This window comes from Prionailurus bengalensis, chromosome X, assembly GCF_016509475.1.
Source record: "Prionailurus bengalensis isolate Pbe53 chromosome X, Fcat_Pben_1.1_paternal_pri, whole genome shotgun sequence".
Lineage (NCBI taxonomy): Eukaryota > Metazoa > Chordata > Mammalia > Carnivora > Felidae > Prionailurus > Prionailurus bengalensis.
This window is the reverse complement of record NC_057361.1, coordinates 42,878,736-42,900,259: the sequence shown is the minus strand read 5'-3', so window position 1 is coordinate 42,900,259 and position 21,524 is coordinate 42,878,736. Positions and strand designations below refer to the sequence as shown.

The 21,524-nt window shown below is 52.6% G+C and overlaps 2 protein-coding genes across 14 annotated transcripts in view; both read left to right on the top strand.

Annotated features, from left to right (window-relative positions):
* The first annotated feature begins 1,740 nt into the window (after positions 1-1,740).
* On the top strand, positions 1,741-10,010 carry KCND1 (potassium voltage-gated channel subfamily D member 1). The gene is made up of 6 exons (XM_043570115.1): positions 1,741-4,499; positions 6,443-6,605; positions 6,708-6,791; positions 6,883-6,981; positions 7,254-7,504; positions 8,591-10,010. Exons 1-6 carry the CDS (start codon positions 3,379-3,381, stop codon positions 8,814-8,816), a joined length of 1,944 nt encoding a protein of 647 aa, XP_043426050.1. The 5' UTR covers positions 1,741-3,378; the 3' UTR covers positions 8,817-10,010.
* Positions 10,011-10,779: 769 nt separating this feature from the next.
* The window catches only part of OTUD5 (OTU deubiquitinase 5), a 30,834-nt gene continuing 20,089 nt past the window's right edge, over positions 10,780-21,524 (top strand). For all 13 annotated transcript variants that reach the window (XM_043569719.1, XM_043569718.1, XM_043569714.1 and 10 more), the window contains exon 1: positions 10,780-14,490. In XM_043569719.1, coding sequence (XP_043425654.1) covers positions 13,897-14,490 — 594 coding nt within the window. In that variant the 5' untranslated portion in view covers positions 10,780-13,896. The remainder of the gene's footprint in view (positions 14,491-21,524) is intronic.

Here is a 21,524-nt window from a genome sequence, read left to right as displayed (position 1 = left end):
CTGGCTACAATTTTATCCCCCTTCCCCTACCTTCACCCAGCTGTCTCCAGTCACCATGGGCCCGCCCCTCAAACTGAATGGAACAGAAACATGGGCAGATATGTATGTGGGTGGATATGTATGGGGTGTGGGTGTGGATGAGTGGGCAGATGAGAGGATAGATAAGTGGTTAGATGGACTGATGGATAAATAAGTGGAAGGTTGCATGGATCAGTGATAGGTTGAGAAATAAATGGACAGATGGATGGATGGGTGATTGCATGAATAAATGGATAGATGGATAGGTCAGGGATGTAAGTGGAAAGATGGATGGCTAGGGGAATGGATTGATGGATGGATGAGGAAGAGTAAAGAGTAGGTAAATAAATGACGGGCAGGGCTATGGATAGACAAGTAGATGGGTCCGGGGGGTACATAAGGATAGGTTGGCAAATGGGTGGATAGGGTGAATATACAAATGGGTGAGCAAGTGGGTGGGTGGAGGGATAGGTAGAGCATTTGGTTGTGTGGGTGGGAGAATGAATGGATAGGTGTGTGGTGAGTGGGTGCAGGGATGGAGAAATGGACAGATCGGGAGTGTGATGAGTGGGCAAACTGAGGATTATGTGCATGGGTTAGATTGATTGAAAAGTGGAAAATTGGCCTGGATTTATTGCCCCCCTGCACCACACCTTTATTTTTTTTAATGTTTATTTATATTTAGAGAGAGCACACACAAGTGCCTGAGCGGGGGAGGGGCAGAGAGGGAGCGAGAGAATCCCAAGCAGGCTCTGCACCACCAGCGTGGAGCCCTGTCAGGGCTCGATCCCACAAACCCTGAGATTATGACCTGAGCCAAAACCAAGAGTCAGATGCTCTACTGACTGAGCCACCCAGGTGCTCCCACCACACCTTTAATTACTAAAACGGAGGCCTCCCCTGTGTGCCCTGCCCTGTGCCATCCCCTTTCACGTCACTCCTAATGTGCCCAACGACACTATATAGGTAACGTGACATCTGACAACTGAAGATACATTGCAAGTCACTTGCTCAAGGACATAAGTCAGTAGCAAAGCTGGAGTTTGAACCCATCCATGCCTGGTACACTTGGTACCCAGTGCTCTATGCCATCCAGGAGCAGAGTCCTCTGGGGAGAAGGCATGAATTCAGAAGGCTCCTGGACATGGACGGATGAGGGAGACTGCCCCTCAGCATGGGGCCCGCCTGAGAGAGAAGCTGGTATGGGGGTGGGACCTGCTTGTCCCATCTGCACTCCCCTTACCCCCCACTTCACATCTGAAAACAGGATGGTGCTCCAATCCCACAGCAACAGCTTTGGTCAGAGCTGGGCTCTAACCCACGCACGCCCCCCCCCAGGGAGCAGCTTTGGGGGCCTTGCCATCTAGAGAAATGCCCCCCACCGGTCCCTCCATCCACCCCCTTCTCCAGCCCTTCTACAGCATGGGGGCAGGGAGGGGACACAGCGCTGCATCATTCCCCATGGCACTCCGCTCTGGGGCCATTAACAGACGCCTCCCCATCGATCGGATCTGCTAAGTGCTGCTGATTCAGACGGGTGGGGGTGGGGGCCCCTGGGGGCAGAGGGGGTAGGAGCTGGGCAGGAAGAGGGGGGGAGTCCAGGAAGGAGGTGGGGAGAACTGGCAAAGCTCCCTGCCACCCCCATTTTCCAGATGACGCGACTGAGGCCCAACCAGCTTTGTAGGAGGCGGAGTCTCCCCAGGGTCCCTCTCAGGCTGTCCTAGGGGAGGGGGCTCTGGGAGCCACGAGGCCCCTCCCTGTCTCTCTCTCCATCTCCCGGCAAGCTCAGAGGGGCGGGGAGAGAGAGCCAGAGGAGGAGGAGAACTCGGGCAGCTCTGCAGAGGGGGGTAGGAGCTCCGGTGTTTGGTACCCCCAGCCCCACCGCTGTTGCTGCTGCTGCAGCGGGGACACAGGTGAGGACGGCCCTTTGGGGAGGGGGAGGGGGCCACCAACAGCGCTGTCCTTGTCCTTCCCTGGTCCAGCCCCCACACCCTAACCCATCCTGGGATAGTCCCCAGGGGTTCTGCTGGACCTTGTCCTTCCAGGGACCCAGCCCCCTCCCCCTGCCTGTGCTGCCTTCTCCTCTCCTAGGCCTGGCTGTGGCTGCTTCTCCTCTTCCTCCTCCTGCTGCCGCTGCTGCTACTGCCGCTGTCCGGCACACACCGACAGCCCATCGGGGTGTGGTTTCCCCAGACCAGCCCCCAACGGTGGGACACAGCTTTATCCAGGCCTCCCCCATCCACCTCCTGCAAGGCCCACCAGCCCCCCTCCCTAGAGACACACCCAACACCCTTTCAACACCTCATCCCATTCTCCAACCCATTTTGGGGGGACCCCTCTCCTCTTAGTCTTTTAACATCTGGGTGCGCTGGGGCTGTTCCCAACTTCCAACTGAGCACCAGGGGGCTTCCTCGGGCCCCTTTCCTCCCCCTGGAACACTGGAGAGGGTAGACCAGACTTTCTCAGCACCCCCCATACCCCTCTCTCCCAGACACCTCTCAGTCTCTGAAAGATAACCTAGCCCCATATCTACCCCTTTAGATACCCCATTGCCTTCCCTAGCCCCTCTAGGGGGCCCCACCTCGTCTTCCTTCCCCAGAACTCCTGTAGAGTATAGACACCCCCCCCCAGGCTATTCTTGGCAGCTCTAGGCACTCCCAAGACATCTCTCAGCCTCTTTACAACCTCCTGGTTCTATAGCCACCTCTTACATTCACCAACCCCTTTCCTAGATCCACGAGGGAGCTCCAATCCCCTAATCTTTTCCCCAGAAGTCTTGAGGGTGTGGACAACCCACCTCACTTTTCTCAGTCCCTCCAGAACCCCGCTCCAGCCACTCTTGGCCTCTTTCAAACACCTCTGGTCCCATTTCTAGCCTTCTGGATGCACCAATCCCCTCTCCAAGCCCACTAAGGGGTCCCAGCCCCATTTTCCCTCAGAACTCTTGAGAGTGTGGACAGGTCCCCAGCGTTTCTTGCCCCTCCTAGACACCCCAGACATCTCACAGGCACCTGCTGATCTCTCTAGAACCATCTCAGCGTTTCTAAACACTCCCTGAGATCCTCGTTGGTCCCTCTAGGCTCCCCTTTTCTGCTACTCTCCATGTCCCCCTAGCCCCTTCTCCGTAGTTCCCTCAAGACATGCCCCAGGTCCTTCCCAGACCCTCTAAATGCTCCCCAAGCCCCTGCCCATCTCTCTAGTTCCTCCTCCTGGTTCCTCTTGGCCTCTGTAGACACCCCCAGTTTGCTTGTGCGAGTGGCCCAGGGCCTCCCCAAGTTCCCACCATCCTGGAGACAGCCACTCTCTCCTAAAGGCCACCCCCCCCCCCCCCCCGTCTCCGTGGGCCTGGGGCGCGGCAGGATGGCTGCAGGCGTGGCCACGTGGCTGCCGTTTGCGAGGGCGGCCGCGGTGGGCTGGCTGCCCCTGGCCCAGCAGCCCCTGCCCCCTGCGCCCGGGGTGAAGGCATCTCGAGGGGATGAGGTTCTGGTGGTGAACGTGAGCGGACGGCGCTTTGAGACCTGGAAGAACACTCTGGACCGTTACCCTGACACCCTCCTGGGCAGTTCAGAAAAGGAATTCTTCTATGATGCTGATTCCGGCGAGTACTTCTTCGATCGCGACCCCGACATGTTCCGGCATGTTCTGAACTTCTACCGCACGGGTCGGCTGCACTGCCCGCGGCAGGAGTGCATCCAGGCCTTCGACGAAGAGCTGGCTTTCTATGGTCTGGTGCCTGAGCTCGTGGGCGACTGCTGCCTCGAAGAGTACCGGGACCGCAAGAAGGAGAACGCCGAGCGCCTGGCGGAGGACGAGGAAGCTGAGCAGGCCGGGGATGGCCCAGCCCTGCCTGCCGGCAGCTCCTTGCGGCAGCGGCTCTGGCGGGCCTTCGAGAACCCCCACACGAGCACGGCGGCCCTCGTTTTCTACTATGTGACCGGCTTTTTCATTGCCGTGTCGGTCATCGCCAATGTGGTCGAGACCATCCCGTGCCGCGGCCCCGCGCGGCGGCCCCCGAGGGAGCAGCCCTGTGGCGACCGCTTCCCACTGGCCTTTTTCTGTATGGACACGGCCTGTGTGCTCATATTCACGGGTGAATACCTCCTGCGGCTATTCGCCGCCCCCAGCCGTTGCCGCTTCCTGCGGAGCGTAATGAGCCTTATCGACGTCGTGGCCATCTTGCCCTACTACATTGGGCTTTTCGTGCCCAAGAACGAGGATGTCTCAGGCGCCTTTGTCACCCTGCGTGTGTTCCGGGTATTCCGCATCTTCAAGTTCTCCAGGCACTCACAGGGCTTGAGGATTCTGGGCTACACACTCAAGAGCTGTGCCTCTGAGCTGGGCTTTCTCCTCTTTTCCCTTACCATGGCCATCATCATCTTCGCCACTGTCATGTTTTATGCCGAGAAGGGCACAAACAAGACCAACTTTACTAGCATCCCTGCGGCCTTCTGGTATACCATTGTCACCATGACTACGCTTGGGTGAGTGCAGACCCTGTGTTGGGAGCTGCCCGATCAATTACACTCACCCTTTCTGAAGGTTAGGGTTAGAGGGCTGCCTGGGTGGCTCAGTCGGTTAAGCGTCCGACTTCAGCTCAGGTCATGATCCCATGGTTCATGGGTTTGAGCCCCACATGGAGCTCCTCACAGGGATTCTCTCTCTCCCTTTCTGCCCCTCCCCCACTTGTGTGCTCATGCACATAAACTCTCTCTCTCTCCCTCTCTCTCTCTTTCTCAAAAAAAAAAAAAAGATTGGGAAGATTAGATAAATGATTTCTTTTTCTCAATGTGCACTTCAGTTTGCTCATCTGTCAAAACGAAGGGAGCTGGACTAATCTCCAAATCCCTCACAGCTCTGACAATGCCTTCACTTTCCAGGTCAGGAGACTTGGGTTCAAGGATTGTTTTAGCAGCACTTTTTCTGTTGACCTTGTTTTCTCTGGGCCTGTTATCTCCTGTGTCAAATGAGGCATGATTATCCCTTCATCTAGAGGGGATTCAGTGACATCACAGTTGTGAAACTTCTCTGAAAGTTTCTGGTGTAGGATACATAGGTACTGGCTTTCTATCACCCCCTTTTCCCATCTTGAGGACCCATGTCTCCCAAACCTCTAGAATCATCTGCTGTATGGGGGTACTACCCCTGTGGCTTTGTGATTCTTTGATGTTCTCCAGGACAATGTATTTTCGACATTATTTTTTAAGTGCCAATCCATGAGAGGAAACAGTTGGGATAAAAGTATCACACGGAATCACCAAACTCGTGTTCTTCTTAAAGACATTGTCTAGGGCAGGTACCATGTTCCTCTAAATCTCCATCACTGGGATTAGGTATACAGTTGCTGCTCAATATCTATTGAATGGCTGGATTGGGCTTGATCAGTGCTTTAACAGAGGTACAGAAAAATTGATTTGAGGTTTGTATGGAGTAGAAAGTAATTCTGGTTGGAGGTTCACAATTGGATCGACAAACAAATGCTGAGTCCTGAGAGCGGGTTGGAACTGGGTATTTGGGTGCCTTTTACCCTACTGAGTCCTCACAACAACCCCGGGAGGGTGGACAGCTGCCTGCATCTCATAGTTGAGGACACAGTCTGAGATGACACATCACAGACCAGAAATGGCCAAGTTGGAGAGACTTTTAAATGAGTCAAAACAAAGAAATAAGCAACAGCCATCCTTGGGGGGAAGAGGGACATGGACTGAGCTAAGGCCTAGAGGCTGGGACCGCAGAGGGGAGGGGATCTAATTGGTCCCGTGATCAGAACAAAAGTGTGCTGTGTGATCTTGAGCCAGTCAGTTACAGAACCTCCCTGGGCTTTGGTCCCCCCACCCCCACCCTGTGAAACAAGTTGGTTAGACTGGCACTGCTCCAGCTCCATGGGAGAGGAGGTGGCATGGAGACAAGGAGGACGGAGTTTCAAGGCTCCCCCCTCCCCTATTTTTTCATATGAGGACGGTTTCAAGACTTTTTTTCTGGAAGATAAGAAGGGGTCCTACCTACAGAAGATAAGACAGATGTAAGCAAATACAACAGAGCACTTCTCCCGGGACTCAGAGCCCCTCAGCTGGCTAGTGGTGCTGGGACTCTCTCCCCAGGAAACTATATTTACTGCCTGTCACTTCCTCCTTCTCCCCTCTGCTTGGTATTAATAGATTTCCAGCTGACTCAGATGTTCGGTGTGCAGCTCAGATGGGAGCAGCAGATGGTAGGGGCCCGAGGGCCAGTTTCTCATTTGACCCCCACCCCCCACTGGTGGCCACAGAGGTCTTTCCCCACATTTTGCAGAGTGAGAAACTGAGGCTCAGAGAGTTTCAGTGCCTGGCCAGGGTGGCAAAGTGCGTCAGGCTGGATGGAACGGAGGGGGAGACTGAGAGGTGCTTGAACATTTTTCTTGACCTTGGCTTACCTCCCCCGGCCCCAGCTATGGAGACATGGTGCCCAGCACCATTGCTGGCAAGATTTTCGGATCCATCTGCTCCCTCAGTGGTGTCCTGGTCATTGCACTGCCTGTGCCAGTCATCGTGTCCAACTTTAGCCGCATCTACCACCAGAACCAGCGTGCTGACAAGCGCCGAGCACAGCAGGTAACTGCCCCTTCCATCTGAGTACCTCCTGTTCCCCATACCCAAAGCCAGTCTACTCTTGTGTTTACACACCTGACCCTCTATCTCCTCCTCTCTCTGTAGAAGGTGCGCTTGGCAAGGATCCGGTTGGCAAAGAGTGGTACCACCAATGCCTTCCTGCAGTACAAGCAGAACGGGGGCCTTGAGGTGGGGAGGGGCCTGAATTGGGGTTGGGGGGTGAGCAGTGATGGGAGGAGGAGAGGGTCCTGACCTCATCCCCCTGCTCCGTCCACTCCAGGACAGTAGCAGTGTGGACGAACAGGCGCTGTGTATCAGGAACCGTTCTGCTTTTGAGCAACAACATCACCACCTCCTGCACTGTCTGGAGAAGACAACGGTGAGACCTAATGAGAGGTGGCATGGTGGAATGAGGGGATTTCCTCTGTGGGCAAGCCAGTTCCCACCCTGGGATGGGAGGCTCACTACTAATTGTGGAAATCACACAGGGCTTCCTGGAAGAGGGCCCGGTACAGCTGAGCCTTGAAGGATGGGCAAGGGAAGGGAATCAAGAGTGACTTCTGGAAAGAAAGAAATGGCCTAAGCAGAGGCCTAGGGGTGGGGTCAGTTCCTGTGTGGTGCCTTGTGACTGTGCCTTCCTTCTGCCCACAGTGCCACGAGTTCACAGATGAGCTGACCTTCAGCGAGGCCGTGGGTGCCGACTCACTGGGGGGCCGCACCAGCCGCAGCACCTCTGTGTCCTCCCAGCCTGCGGGACCTGGCAGCCTGCTGTCCTCCTGCTGCCCCCGCAGGGCCAAGCGCCGTGCCATTCGCCTTGCCAACTCCACTGCCTCGGTCAGTCGTGGCAGCATGCAGGAGCTGGACACACTGGCAGGGCTGCGGAGGAGTCCTGCCCCTCAGAGGTAAGCGCCCCCACCTGTTGGCTACCCCTGGGGAAGCTCAGACCTTGCACCAGGGCCTCTGAGGTTTCATGACTTGGGGCCTAGCAAGCCAAGTTCAAACCCAAACTCCTGTATGCTGGGAGCTTGGGATTATCTTGTCTGGAACTTGTTCTTCATTGGTTCTTTCAACAAACATTTATTGAGCACCTATTACATGCCAGGCATAATTTTAGGAACTTTGGAGTTCACTTCAGGAGTTTAGGAGTTGAGTTCACTTTAGGCAGTGAAGAGAACAGATAGAAATCCTTGACCTTCTGGAATTTATATTTTAGTGGGATGAGACAATTAATAAACAAAGAAACACAGAGATGATATAGTATGTTAAATGCCAAGAAGAAAAATAAATCGGGGATCGGGGACAGAGAACACAGAAGAGGGTGTGATGCAGTTTAAATAGTGTGGTCAGGGAAGGCTTTGCTGAGGTAACACCTGAAGGAGGTGAGGGAGGGAGCCATGTGGATGTCTAGAGGAAGAGCTGTCTAGACAGAACAAATAGCCTGTGCAAAGGCCCTGAGGCTGAAAAGGGTCTGCATGTTAGAGATGTAGCCAGGAAGCTACTGTGAGTGGAGTAGAGTGAGTGAGGGGGAGAGTGGTAGGAAGTAAAACCAGAAAGGAACAGGGACAGGGTTGTATAGATCTGACTATGGATTGTTGTGAGAATTTTGGCATCGTAAGGAGTAACTGAAACGGAGAACATTTTTGAATGTGTGCTCATTCTGTTCCGGGCACTGCTCTGAGCACTTTGTATCACTTACCATCTCATGTAATCTCCACAATGACCTTATGAGGTAGAAAATGCTGTTATTCCCGTGCTACACATGAAAGAAAGAGAAGAGAGGTTTAGAGATGCTAAAATGAGACCAGGATTTGAACCCAGGACCATCTGACCCCAGAGCCCTCACTGGGCACCACCATAATTGAGGATGCAGACGAAGCATTTAGCACAGTGCTAGCTTTTCAGTCAGTGCTCATTAAATGTCATGATCACTGTGGCAAGTATTAAGATGACCTTTTAAGAGCCTTCTGTCTCCTCACCCTTATCCACAGCCGCTCAAGCCTCAATGCCAAGCCCCATGACTGCCTTGACCTGAACTGCGACAGCCGGGACTTCGTGGCTGCCATTATCAGTATCCCTACCCCTCCTGCCAACACCCCAGATGAGAGCCAGCCTTCCTCCCCTGGTGATGGCGGTGGGGCCAGCAGCACCCTCAGGAACTCCAGCCTGGGTACCCCTTGCCTCCTCCCGGAGACTGTCAAGATCTCTTCCCTGTGAGCAGTGGGCCCGCCCATCCAGAGGGCCCTCTCGATTCTTGGGGACTCCTTTCCAAAGCCATATTTTGGGGAGGTGGGGAGGGGCATGCCTGGGGACCCCTTCTGCCCCCCACTGAGAACTATGCAATGGAGTTTCATGGAATGGCTCATCTGGTGGGGAAGTGGCCAGGGAAGGGGGCAACTTTCCCCACCCCAGACAGCTGTTCCAGTGGGCACTGAGGTGCTGGGCTTCCTCAGGCCCCCGGCCTCCTTGCCCCAGCACACTGGGACTGGCCTCCGTCTCCTAGCTGGCCTCCTGCATGCTCCTCTTCTTGTGTCCCAGGCTCCCACCTGACTTCTGAGCTCTGGCCTGATGAGAAGAGGTGAGACCCCCTCTTCTCTCTGGCTGGGCTGTGGAGGTTTGGGGGTTCAGAGAAGAGAACCTTCACCTCTGTTCTGGCCTCTAGGGGAGGTCCCCACCCTCCACCAAGCCCAACAACTCCCCGATTCTGAAGCTCGGAATGCAACCACAGGCTTCATGGGCTGTGGCCTCAGCAGTGACCTGCCACCCCCTGCCCTCGCCTTGGCTCAGGGGTCAGGCTGCCTCTCCCAATACACACAGATAGCACAAATGCCATTCCCCTTTCCTGGCTGCTGGAAATGGGTCCCTGCAACCCCGTCCTCCGCTGGGCCCCCAGCAATCTCTAGCAATAGCAGTTGCTGCCGTGACATTATGCAAAGCCTCTGCCCAGTTTGCTGCAGCGTTTACATCTGCCCTAATCAGAGGGGCCACCTCTAAGTACTCCTCCTCTCTTCTCTGGTTTGTTTCCTTCCTGGGTTGGGCTGGAGCCTGGACTGGCTGAGATAAGAGCCTAGCAGCCAGTGAGAGCTGGGCTGTGTTTGGAGATCATAGGTTGATTCCATGTTCTTGGGCAGAAGTCCAGAAGCGTCAGGGGCTGAGGCCTGGGTTGTTCCTGAACTCTGGGAGTTGTAGGAGGCAGGAGGAACTCTTGATTTCCTCCTCCTCCTCCCTCACAACGCCTTTTCACATATTCCTCTCTCTTTTCCCTCTTGGGTCACCTTCAGGAACTCTGTGTCTGCTCTTGGGATGAAATCTGGCATCATCTCAGGTTCCCTGTCCCCAGCACTGTCCCTGTGGAGCTGGTGGCTGACAAAGATGTAGTTTCCATCAGTCAATAAAACCTGAGAGGAGAGATGAGGATGAGCACCTCCTGGCTCTGTGGGTTCGGAGGCTGGGTTGGGCTGGGGGGTTGAAAGTACTCTGGTTTCAATTCCTTTCAACTAGAAGGACTGGTGTGGGCACAGGTATGGGAGGTCAGTGGTTGGTGACACGTTGTGGAAAATGGGGATCTAGGAGAAATTAAAGACAGTGGCTTGAAGAGTTGAATCTACATCCAGCAAGGCAGGCCAGGATGTCTTGAGACATGCCCCTAGGACATCATCTGCTCCAGCTTTCTTACTCACAGATGGGGAAACTGAGACCCAGAGCAGCACATGCTAGGTTAGAGGAGACTTAAACCCAGACTTCCCAACAGCAAACGGCTCTGAATTGAACCCTAATTGAAAGCATCTCTTGGGAGCACCTGGCTGGCTCAGCCAGTAGAACATGAGTCTCTTTATCTTGGGGTCGTGGGTTCGAGCCCCACATTGGGCCTAGAGCCTACTTAATAAAAGGAAAAATAACTCAAGAGTGAAAAAGAAAAAGAAGTAAAAAGTATTTCTCAGTTTGGTAAGTTTCCCTTCCTTGTGGACATCCCCTACATTCTGGGCTACTGGGTACACTAGACTAGTGTGTGACTGAGCTCTGTGGAGCACTAAGACAGACCTCGCATTTGGTTTAACCTGGGTTCCAATCCTTAAAACTTAAAACTTCTCTTGCCTCAGGTTGCTAATCTATGAAATAATAATTACCAAATATAATACATGTATAATAACATAATACAGTAATTCACCAAATATTTAAAATTTTTTTTCATGTTTTATTTATTTTTGAGAGGGAGACAGACAGAGTACCAGTGGGGGAAGGGCAGAGAGAGAGGGAGACATAGAATCCAAACCAGGCTCCAGGCTCTGAGCTGTCAGCACAGAGCCCAACATGAGGCTCGAACTCGTGAACCGCGAGATCATGATCTGAGCCAAAGTCGGATGCTTAACGGACTGAGCCACCCAGGTGCCCCCACTAAATATTTATTAACTGCATATCACATGCTAGCCCTAGTGACACAAAGATGGGTAAAGAAGACATTGTCTCTGATCTCCCGAGGTGAGCATGGAAGGCAGATAGTTAAGCAATTACAATGTAGTGTTGTAGGACTAAAATCGATGGGATTGCAGAAGCATGCAGATGGCAGGAGGACCTAAGCCGGCCAACACCCAAAGAATGAGGTGGAGTTGGCCAGGCAAAAGGATAAAAACGTTTCAGGCATTGTACAGCATGTACAATGACCTAGAGGTTAGAGAGCAAGCCCAAGGCCCTTGGGGAACTTAAATGAGTTCAGTACAGCTGGGGAGGAGAGTGTGAGGTTGTGATGAGAGCAAGAGATCACTCCAGCTCACAAAAAGCCTTTGAAGTTATGATACAGATTGCGGACTTCATCCTAAGGATAATGGAGACCTCTGCAGGTTTTTAAATAGGAAAGTTGTCATGAGGTTTGCATTTCAGAAGGATGGTTCTGGCTGTGGAGAGTGGATTCTAAAGAAACAGTCCTGGTGGGAGGAAGAGCGGTGAGGAGGCTTTTGCAGTATTGGTAGGTGATGGTGGCTTGGACCACGTAGTGGTGGTAACAGTTGGAGAGTCAAGAGATTTGAGAGGTAGAGTTGGCAAGACTTGGGATTGACAGGCATGTGGGAGTTGAGGAAAAGGGAGCAGGCAGGGTTGACTCAAAAGTTCTGGCTTGGGCAAAGGCTGAATGGGGGCACCATTCCCTGTCAAAAGGAACATCAAAGTTGTTCACACACAGTGCCAGGCACATAGTTAAGTACTTGGTGAAGATTAGCTACAATGATTATCCTAAGTTCATGTTTAGGTGTGTAGTGCTAGACAAATATCCAGTAGGAAATGGGATATATAGGTCACGTGAGAGGTTCAGGAGAAGATTCAATGTGATAACATGCACAGGCATTTGGCACAGTGCCCTGAACACAATAAGCCTAGTAAACGTGAGTCCTCTCCCATTAAGTCTCCAGAGCAGAAAACACAACACTCTTTTTGTAGTCATTTCTTCAGGAGTATTCCTGAATATTATTCCTGAAGGAAGAACTGAACCAAGGTCGGCATCTGAAGGAAGAAGGTTAGGTGGCACTCAGAAGAGATTTCTGATCATCTCTCTTTCAGTCAACATGTTGTACAGTTTGACTCCTGAGACTGGCAGCAAGCCATCACCTCTCGCAACAACTTCTCGGCTCATAAGCTTATCTGAACCCCATAACTGCTCCCTGAGGTAGTCTGGGCAGGCATTATCATTCCCGTTTTGCATGGGTAATCTCAAATTTGAGACAATGACTTGTTCAAAGTTATACAGTTGGTAACAGTCCATGGAGGGCTGGAACTGATGTCTTCCTGACTCCAAAGCCTGGGATCATTTTCGTTGCACTGCCATTCAGACTAATTTATTGAGCACTTAACTCTGTGCCAAGCACAGCACTAGGCCCTTTACAGGCATTAATCTTTGATCCTTAAATTGGAATTATCATTGCCATGTTACAGAGAAGTAGAAATTGCAGATCGGGGCCCTGGCTGGCTCAGTGGGAAGAGCATGCGACTCGATCTCGAAGGTTGTGAGTTTGAGCTCCACCTTGGGTACAGAGACTACTAAAAAAATAAATAATTTTTTGAATTGCGGATGGGGTGGATGTTAAATGACTTGTCAGGGATCACTCAGACAGGAGGAGCAGAGCTACGATTAGCCTGTAGATCTCCAGCCGCTCTTTACCAGGAATTTTACCAACCCCATTGCGGGACGCTGGCTGGTGGACAGTGCTGGTTCCTAAACTTCTGCTCAATCCAGGTACACTCAGTTTGGGGGGGAGCGGTGTACGGTGGGAAGGTTGTGCCGCGTTTGCGCACTAGCCACCGAGGCGGGGAGGTCAACTCGAGGGCGGGAGCGCAGTGGTGCCAAAGAGGGCGTGTTTGCCTCCCAAATACCCAAGGTCCCCACGATGCAGGTCTGTCCCGGGGTTGGCCAATCCGACGTTAGTGACGGCTTCTCTTAACCAATTACCGCAGAACTCGGCCTGTTGCCAGGGTGAAGCGGAGCCCGCCTCTCGGCAGGACAGGGATTTGCAGGTGGGTGGGACCGGAACTGACGCTTCAGGGGATTGCTATGCTCTGGGAGTGTTGACATTTTCCAGTCAGTCCGGCTGTCTGCGGCCAGGTTGGAAGCCTGGCAGGGAGTCGTTTTCAAATTGTCGCGCCTCGGGCCGGCCGCACTGTGCTGTCATAGTACCCCCGCCTGTGAGTCAGAGCCTCAGGGAAAGAAGAGCGCGACAGGACGGTCGAGAGAAGAAAGGCAAGGAACAAGAGTGCAGACTTTGACTGAAATCTGAGACGGAGGGCACGGGAGGGCGATCGCTACCTTCTGATTGGCCCGTGGGCATCATCGTAGACCCACGCAACTGCCTCGATTGGTTGGTGTCTGCAATTGTTTTGGCGGCGGCGAAGATTTTGCCCACGTACTTCCGAACGAGAGGCGGGACTGTGCCCTGGCGCGCGTGCGCAGCGCCCCGGGGCCCCACCCGGTAGTTCAAGAACCTGCGAGGGGGCGGGGCGAAGAGGTGCTTGTTTTGGTTCTGTTTCCCTTGAAGCGGCAGGCCGGAACGAGCGAGCATAGCAGTAAACTTGTTGGACTTGGAGAAAAGGCCACGACAAACTCGCCGCGGTGCCATCATCTAGGACTTCACATCCGGGTTCTCCTGCCCCGTGACCTGCGCGCCACCGACGGTTCTCGAACCGGTGCCTCAATCTCTTTATCCGGGTCCCGCCGATCCCGTCGTGCTTCGCGCACCACAGTAGCCCCCTCATCCGGGTTCTATCCCAGCGTGCCTCGCGCCGGGTTTGCTGGGGGGTACTTGGCGGTGCCGCCATGACTATTCTCCCCAAAAAGAAGCCGCCGCCTCCCGACGCCGACCCCGCCAACGAACCGCCGCCGCCCGGGCCGCTGCCCCCGGCGCCGCGTCGCGGCGGGGGTGTGGGCGTGGGCGGCGGCGGCACGGGTGTGGGCGGTGGCGACCGCGACCGTGACTCGGGAGTCGTGGGGCCCCGTTCCCGGGCCTCACCACCGCCTCAGGGCCCGCTACCGGGGCCGCCGGGAGCGCTTCACCGCTGGGCGCTGGCCGTGCCGCCTGGCGCCGTGGCGGGTCCGCGACCACAGCAGGCCTCTCCTCCTCCTTGCGGGGGCCCTGTCGGTCCCGGCGGCGGTCCCGGCGACGCGCTGGGCTCAGCGGCGGCGGGTGTGGGCGCGGCGGGCGTGGTGGTGGGCGTGGGCGGAACCGTAGGCGTGGGAGGTTGCTGCTCCGGGCCGGGTCACAGCAAGCGGCGACGTCAAGCTCCCGGGGTCGGAGCGGTTGGCGGGGGCAGTCCGGAGCGTGAGGAGGTCGGCGCGGGTTACAACAGTGAGGACGAATACGAAGCGGCTGCAGCTCGCATCGAGGCTATGGACCCCGCAACCGTTGAGCAGGTATGGCTCGGGGTGATAGGTGAGTGGATGTGGTGGGTGGGATCCCCAGACTGGATAGGGACCCAAGGAAGGCTTTTTGAGGTCCCCCCAAGGGACCTACGTCTTCTCCCGGGGCCTGGCATTCATTCTCTGGTGGTAGGGACCTAGGACACCCTCTTCCCTGCCCCCCACCAACAAGGACTTGAGGGTTAGAAGCCCCAGATAAGATGGCGGACTTAACGATGGAGTCCGTGGTCTCTTCTGGGACCCATAGCCATTATTCTGGGCCCTGAGACGTCCTCGTGTAGGGCCAGTAGGTAGGAATGCCACCTGAGAGGGGAGTCTCATGACTCCAGGGGACCTTGGTTTGTGTTCTGTGTCTTGAGATTTTCTTTCCTCTTGGAATAGGGTCTGAGATTTCTCCTCAGGGGAACACAAATAGGATGGAAACCTTATACATTTTTGAGTGCCCCCAAGATATCTAAACCATTTTCGGGAGTTTGAGACAGTACATACAGGACAACCCCTCCCTTTACTTTTCAGGGGGAACAAAACACAGGACCATTCCAATGGATTCCAGCGACTTCCTTAAAGGTTTAAGCCTTTTTTTCAAGGGCCTAAGATTCCGTCTCCTAGAATCAAGTATCTGACACACACAGATACATTCCCTTTAGGGAAAGGGATCTTCTAGCTTTTCTTCAGGGAAATAAAATGACTTTCATGGAGATAAGATTCCCTTCCCCTTGGGGACAAGCGCCAAAACTAACACTCATGGACCAGAAACTACTAAGGTACATGAGATTGATCCCTTTTCCAGGTGACAAGAGTCTGTGCTTCCTTTCAGTGGTCTGAGACCTCTTTGGGGACAAGAGTCTGAATTTCTCTCTAGGAGCTTAAGCTTTTTTTAAGTGATAGACCTTCAGCTCTTCTCTTCCCCCACCTCCCCAGCCTGAGCCTTTCTTCAAGAAAATAAGCCTCACTGTTTTGGGTACTTGAGCCTAAGATCCTCCTGCTTATGAACTGGGGCTTACAGAGACTGGGTCTGAAGCCTCTTCAGGAGATGGATTACCCCCCATCCACAGAAGTCCTTTCTCCTCAGGTATTGGTGTCTGAGTATTCTTGGGGGTCTGAGACACCCCCCCCACACACACACAAATACAGGGATATGAGGTTCTTCTACCCTAATTATGAAAGACTGAAACATACTTTGGGTCCAAAAACGCCCCTTCTCCCCCTGAAACATGGATCTGAGCACCCCCTGCTCCAAGTGCCTGAGCTGTTTGTAAGGGATGTAAGATCCCTGCTTTGGGAACTGTAGCCTGATACCAGTCTTCAGGGGACATGAGCAGCATGGAGTCCTAGAGATGGACCTGAGGTCTTCCCATGGATCAAGGGCCTGAGACTCATTGAGCCAAGGACACTTGAGCTTGTCCTCAAGGACAAGAGACCCATGAATACCCCAGTGACTGGTGTGTCTCTAGAAATGTGGTCTGGGCTTCTCTCTTCAAGGAATTCAAGGATCTCTTCAGGAACAGGAGGACTCCTTCTACCTTAGGACTCGGAATTGAGCCCTAAGACCCTTTTCTTAGGGGCGTGGATAGGGAGTCCCTGGAAAATAGGGTCCCGAGTCTCCCTCTAACAGTTTAAACTTTCTTTCAGGTGCGTGAGACACCTTACCCACCTTAGGACCTGAGACCTGAGTCTGTCCTGAAAGTACCAATTGTCACCTCACTTTAGATAGCATAGGTATACCCGTTAAAGGGGCCTTTGAGGCATTTTTTTTGCTTTGGGGACTTGGACTTCAGGCCATTTATGAACTAAATTCCAAGAACTTTCTACTCCCCTTGGGGACATGGATAGGACAGGATTCTGAGGAAGAGGCTGAGCCTCTTCCTAGGGGCCTAAGATTCTCCTTAGGGACAAGAGATCATTTATCTTAAGGAGAGACCTGAGTCCCCCTTGGGTATGAGGCGCTCTCCCCCTCCCCACAACCAGGCAATCCTTTCTTACCAGGGAGAGGGACATGAGGTCCTCTCCAGTGTGGCCTGAGGCCTCTGCCATTGAACAGAAGGACCTGGGTGCTATATAGTCCTAAGAACCCCTTACCTGAACTCTCACAGGCCAAGAAGATCTTTCTACTTTCTATGAGAAGGTTGCCAGGTACTGGGGACTTGGGGCTGAAGCCTCCCCTCAAGAACTAGGAGATAACTCTGAGTCTCTCCCTGACCCAGCTCTGTTTGCTTCTCGTTTCCAGGATTGGAAATATCCTGAGCTTTCTGAATTGCTTTCAACAAGCTTTTTTCTTCCTGGAGACATTCCCACTCCAGGGAAATTCTCTACCCATATTCCTATTCCCCTTGATTCAGATAAATCTTTCTGCACTTCACAGGGGCCAGGGCCTTGTCTTGAGCCCCCTGTCCTTGATACCTTTCTACTCTTTACTCCTACAGGTAGAATAAATTGTCTGAGTCTACAGGGTCAGGGCCAGGAATTGTTTCTCTCCCTGATTGTAGTAGGCTGCCTTTCCTCCACAGAACTAGAGAATGCTACATCCCTGGTCCCAGGGACATAAAGGAAGAAAGTTGCGTGCTGACATGGTGACTAGAAAGACATCTCCTTACACCCCCTTTGCATCTTCTAGGCTGGGAGTCCCTCCCCCATACTTGTTCCCATAAGAATATGTGTGGAAGTAAAACTCTGTGGTTGCATGATGCCTTCCCAATGACAGGGGGAAGGCTTTTCCTGTCTTCACACTTCTTGGGACAAAAGGAGAATAAGATGCTTCTCCCTGCCTCACCTGGTCCAACTTGGGGCTTTCTGGGGATGAGAAGAGCAGAGATTCTTCCTGCGGTTCCAGTCTTTGTCCTGAACTATCACCTGGGGGCATTTATAGCCTTTGAGGCCCATTAGATCCCGTGGAAAAGAGAGAAGTTGGTGAGAGGAAACCCAGATGGTGGATCCTTGTTCCGACTACTCAGACTTCCTGTCTGTTTGGATGCTGTGACTACCTCCGCTGATTTTAGGAGCCCTTTTGGCACCCTGGGGTCCTGGTGCTAGGGAGGGGGTGATGTTGGGGGTTTCTTTTCCAGGCATGGCTGCCTTACCGAGTCTACACTGTGAAAAGAGCTTGAGGACCCCTCAGAGCATTTTAAGAATGGGGTGTGCAATACGGAGGTTGTCAGAGGTACTGGACCTGGCACTGTAGCCAGAGTACCTGGGTTCCTACTCTGACTCTGCTGGAGCTTTGCTGGATGAACCAGAATAGTTAGGTCTGTGTTCTCTGGGTCTCAGTTTCTTCATGGGTCAGGTAAGGAGCTGGTGAAGGGTCGTTTAGCTTTGGGATTTTAGGGAACTCATACTGAAGCCCTCGGGACCTAGAGGTGACAGAGAATGGTGAGTGTCTTTTGAGGAAAAACTGGGTTCCTCTTCCTCTTTCCCTTGCCCAAGCTTGGTGGGCAGGACAAGTGTCTGTTCAGTGTGAGGTTTGGGGTTTGCAGGCAGTGATGTTTTATGTCCAACTGTGTTATGGTGAATAGGCTTGGGGGTTGCCCGTCAAGGGGCCTATTGGATGGTGTAGAGGTAGGTTTGTGTGTGGAAAAATTGGGGGCTTTGGAGCTGGGCAGGCCTGAGTTCAAACCCTAGGGTCTCCTACTTGGCTGTTTTATGGCTTCAGGCAAACTCTCAGCTTCCTTCCCCCCACCCCCAAGAGTCCACCCATGCTTGGGGTTATTGAGTGTAGGAGTGCCTGTCCACCTCGGAGCTTGGCTGATTTCTCTTGCAGTTTCCCCAGGACAATCTAGGTTCTCCCTGGGAGGCTTTGTTAACAATCGAGCTTTGTTAACAAAGACCCTTTGGCATCCAGGAACCGGTGGATTCCTTTGGCGGGGAGACAGAATCTTATAGCAGGAAGTGGTCCCTGCCTGGGCTTTCTGGGTTTGAGTTCTGTATCTTCAGGCGGTTCCCTTTTCTGGGCCTCAGTTTCTCCAGCCTTGAAATGGGTAATAATGAGGAGGGAGGTTGGACTCATTTCTGAGAAGCTGGTTGTAATCTCTTAATTCCCTGCTCCCCACTCCCCCTCCCCATTTTGAAAGTTTTGGGTAAGGCCCGTTGGCTTATGGGGGTGTGTTATGAAGTCTCATACAATGTTTGGCTTCCTTCTCCTCTGCCATTGTTGTCAGTCCTTGGGTTTGTTTAATTTTAACGGCTTTATGGAGATAATTCACACAACATAGAATTCACCAATTTAAAGTGTACAATTCAGTAGCTTTTAGTGTATTCAGAGTTGTGCACCCATCACCACGATCGATCAATTTTAGAACATTTTCATCACTTGCAAATGAAACTTTGCACCATCCCCATCTCCCAATCCCCCATCGCCTCCCAGCCCCAGCAACTACTAATCTACTTTTCATTTTGATTGATTCTTCTATTCTGAACAGTTCCTACAAATGGAATCCTACAATGTGAAATTCTTTGTATCTGGGTTTTTTCTCTTAGCATATTCTTTTCAAGGCTCATCCGTGTTGTAGTATGCAGCAATACTTCATTTCTTTTTGTTGAAGAATGATAGAATCTTCATTTTTTTAACCCAGCCCCTCTCCCCTTGCCCCCTCAGTGGCCCAGCAGTAGGTTTGGGGCCTTGCTCCTTTCCCATTCCTTCACCCTGGAGAGCTTGTGTTGCTCCTTAGAGAGCAGTGTGCCTCTGTTTTTCATTGGATGGGTTGCCTGTGTTTTGCCCATGGAGTTGAGCCAGTGTTCCTGGGTGATTTGGGGGGAGAGAAGGGTGGTCTTGGCATCAGACTTGCTGGGACAGAGCTGTGAAGGCCAGAATACTAAACACCTCTTGGCCACGGGCTCTGGGAAGACATCTGCTCAAGAGCTGCCACTGCTGCTGCCATCTTCCCCTGCCCCGTCTGTCTTCAGTGGCAGCTCATTCATTGATAGGCAGGGTCAGTAGCTTCCCAGACTGGGAGGGGGAGTTCCAAGCCCCTGCTGCCTTCATTCTAATCCTCTCCCTGGGGGAATGCTAGAGAGGTAGATCCTGCAGGACGGGAACCATGCCATATAGCCTCATGGCTCACACTAGGGAGTGCTACAAATGGGTTGTATTAGTTTCCTGTGGCTGCTGTGACAAATTACCACAAACTGAGTGGTTTAGAACAACAGAAATGTATTCTCTCACAGTTCTGGAAGCCAGAAGTCCAAAACCAGTTTCACTGGGCCAAAATCTAAGTGTTGGCAGGACCACACTTGCTGCAGAGGCTCTAAGGAGAATCCAGTATTCTTCCAGCTTCTGGTGGCTGCCGGTGTTCTTTGGTTTGTGATCACATCACTCCAGCCTCTGCCTGAGTTCATACTGTCCTCTCTGTTTATGTGTGGTCTCCTCTTCTGTGTCAGGTCTTTCTCACACTTGTGATTGCATTTAGGTCCTACCTGAATACTCCCAAGGTAATCTCCCCATCTCAAGACCCTTAACTTAATCACACCCCAAAGACCCTTTTTCCTTACAAAGTACCATTTACAGGTTTCAGGTTTAGGGCCTCTGATATCTGTGGGTGGTCATCATTCAGGTTACTATAGGGGTATTCCAGGGGAAGAAGGAAACCCATTAAATGATACTCTGCTGGGTAAAGTCATGTAATATTGGAGTCTTCCCAGTAACCCTATTATTGGGAAGCTTGTTATCCTATTTCACAGATTGGAATACTGTGGAGTTTTTAGAGTGGTTCATCACATGGCTAGGTAATTGGTGGAGCTGGATTGGAACCTAAATTACTTGGGTCCCACAGTCTGCTTCAACTTTTTAAAAAAAATTTTTTAATGTTTTTATTTATTTTTGAAGGAGAGAGAGAGCATGAGAGGGGGAGGAGCAGAGAGAGAGGGAGCCATAGAATTTGAAGCAGGCTCCAGCCTCTAAGCTGTCAGCACAGAGCCCGATGTGGGGCTCGAACTCAGAAACTGTGAGATCATGACCTGAGCCGAAGTCGGACGCTTAACTGACTGAGCCACCCAGGCGCCCCTGCTTTAACTTCTTTTGGGCCTTTGGACCAGTAGGTTGCAGAGTCTTGCTCCTGGGATCCCCTGATGTCAGAGAACTTTGTCCAGTCCCCTTATGGAGGCTCAGAGATGTGGGAGGGACTCACCGACAGGCTCAGCAGTGGCCTTATAAGATTCATGGTCTGGACTTGACTTTCTCAGGCTAGAGCATTGTAACTTAAACTTACCAATGGCAGGACTAGCCCCCGCACCTCTCCCCCACCAGCATTTTTTTCTTGGGCCACTTTCCTAAACAGTTCCCAAGTTGGCATCTTTCTCAGAGGCTCCTGTCCAGCTGTGGGAAGGAGGAGACTATGCTAGAGGCTCCTGGGACTCTTCATCTCTTTCTGGAGCCCAGGACAATGATGTCCTATTTCCTCTCCCCAAAGGGAAAGGCACGGTTTCAGCCAGAGCCTAAGCCCTTAAGGCTGCTGATGCTAAAGCCAATGGGTAGGTAGTGGTCTGGCCTCCAGATTCAGGCCTCCTTCAATTTTAGGGACAAACCAGGATTTTCCTAGGATAGGCTGCCAGGTATGTCTCTACACTGTGGCTCATGAGGCCTCCCCTGTTACCTCTATACTAGCCTTTGCTGGTGCCCAAACCCCAGCTCTTTTGCCTCTGTCAAATAAGGTTAATGCTCACTGGCAGCTGGACTGTGATAAGAACAATTAAGTGAAGTTAACTTTTGCATCAGGCACCTGGTGAGGGGCAGGCATTTGGCTAATATGAGTTCATCTTTCTTCCTGGCCCCGCTCTGCTTACCTGCATAGTCCTACCCAGGACTTGAGCTGTGCTGGAGTCATTGCTGGGCCTTTGGCATCCCTAGTGTTCTGTGGCAGAAGTGATTTTTTTTTAATTAGTTTAAGTAATCTCAACACGCAACATGGGGCTCAGACTCACAATCCCAAGACCCAAGAGTCACATTCTTCTCCAACAGAGCCAGCCAGGTGTCCCCAGAAGTGATTTCTTATCCAGTTAACAAGCATTTCTGGAGGTCTTTATGTTTTGATCCTTTGGTC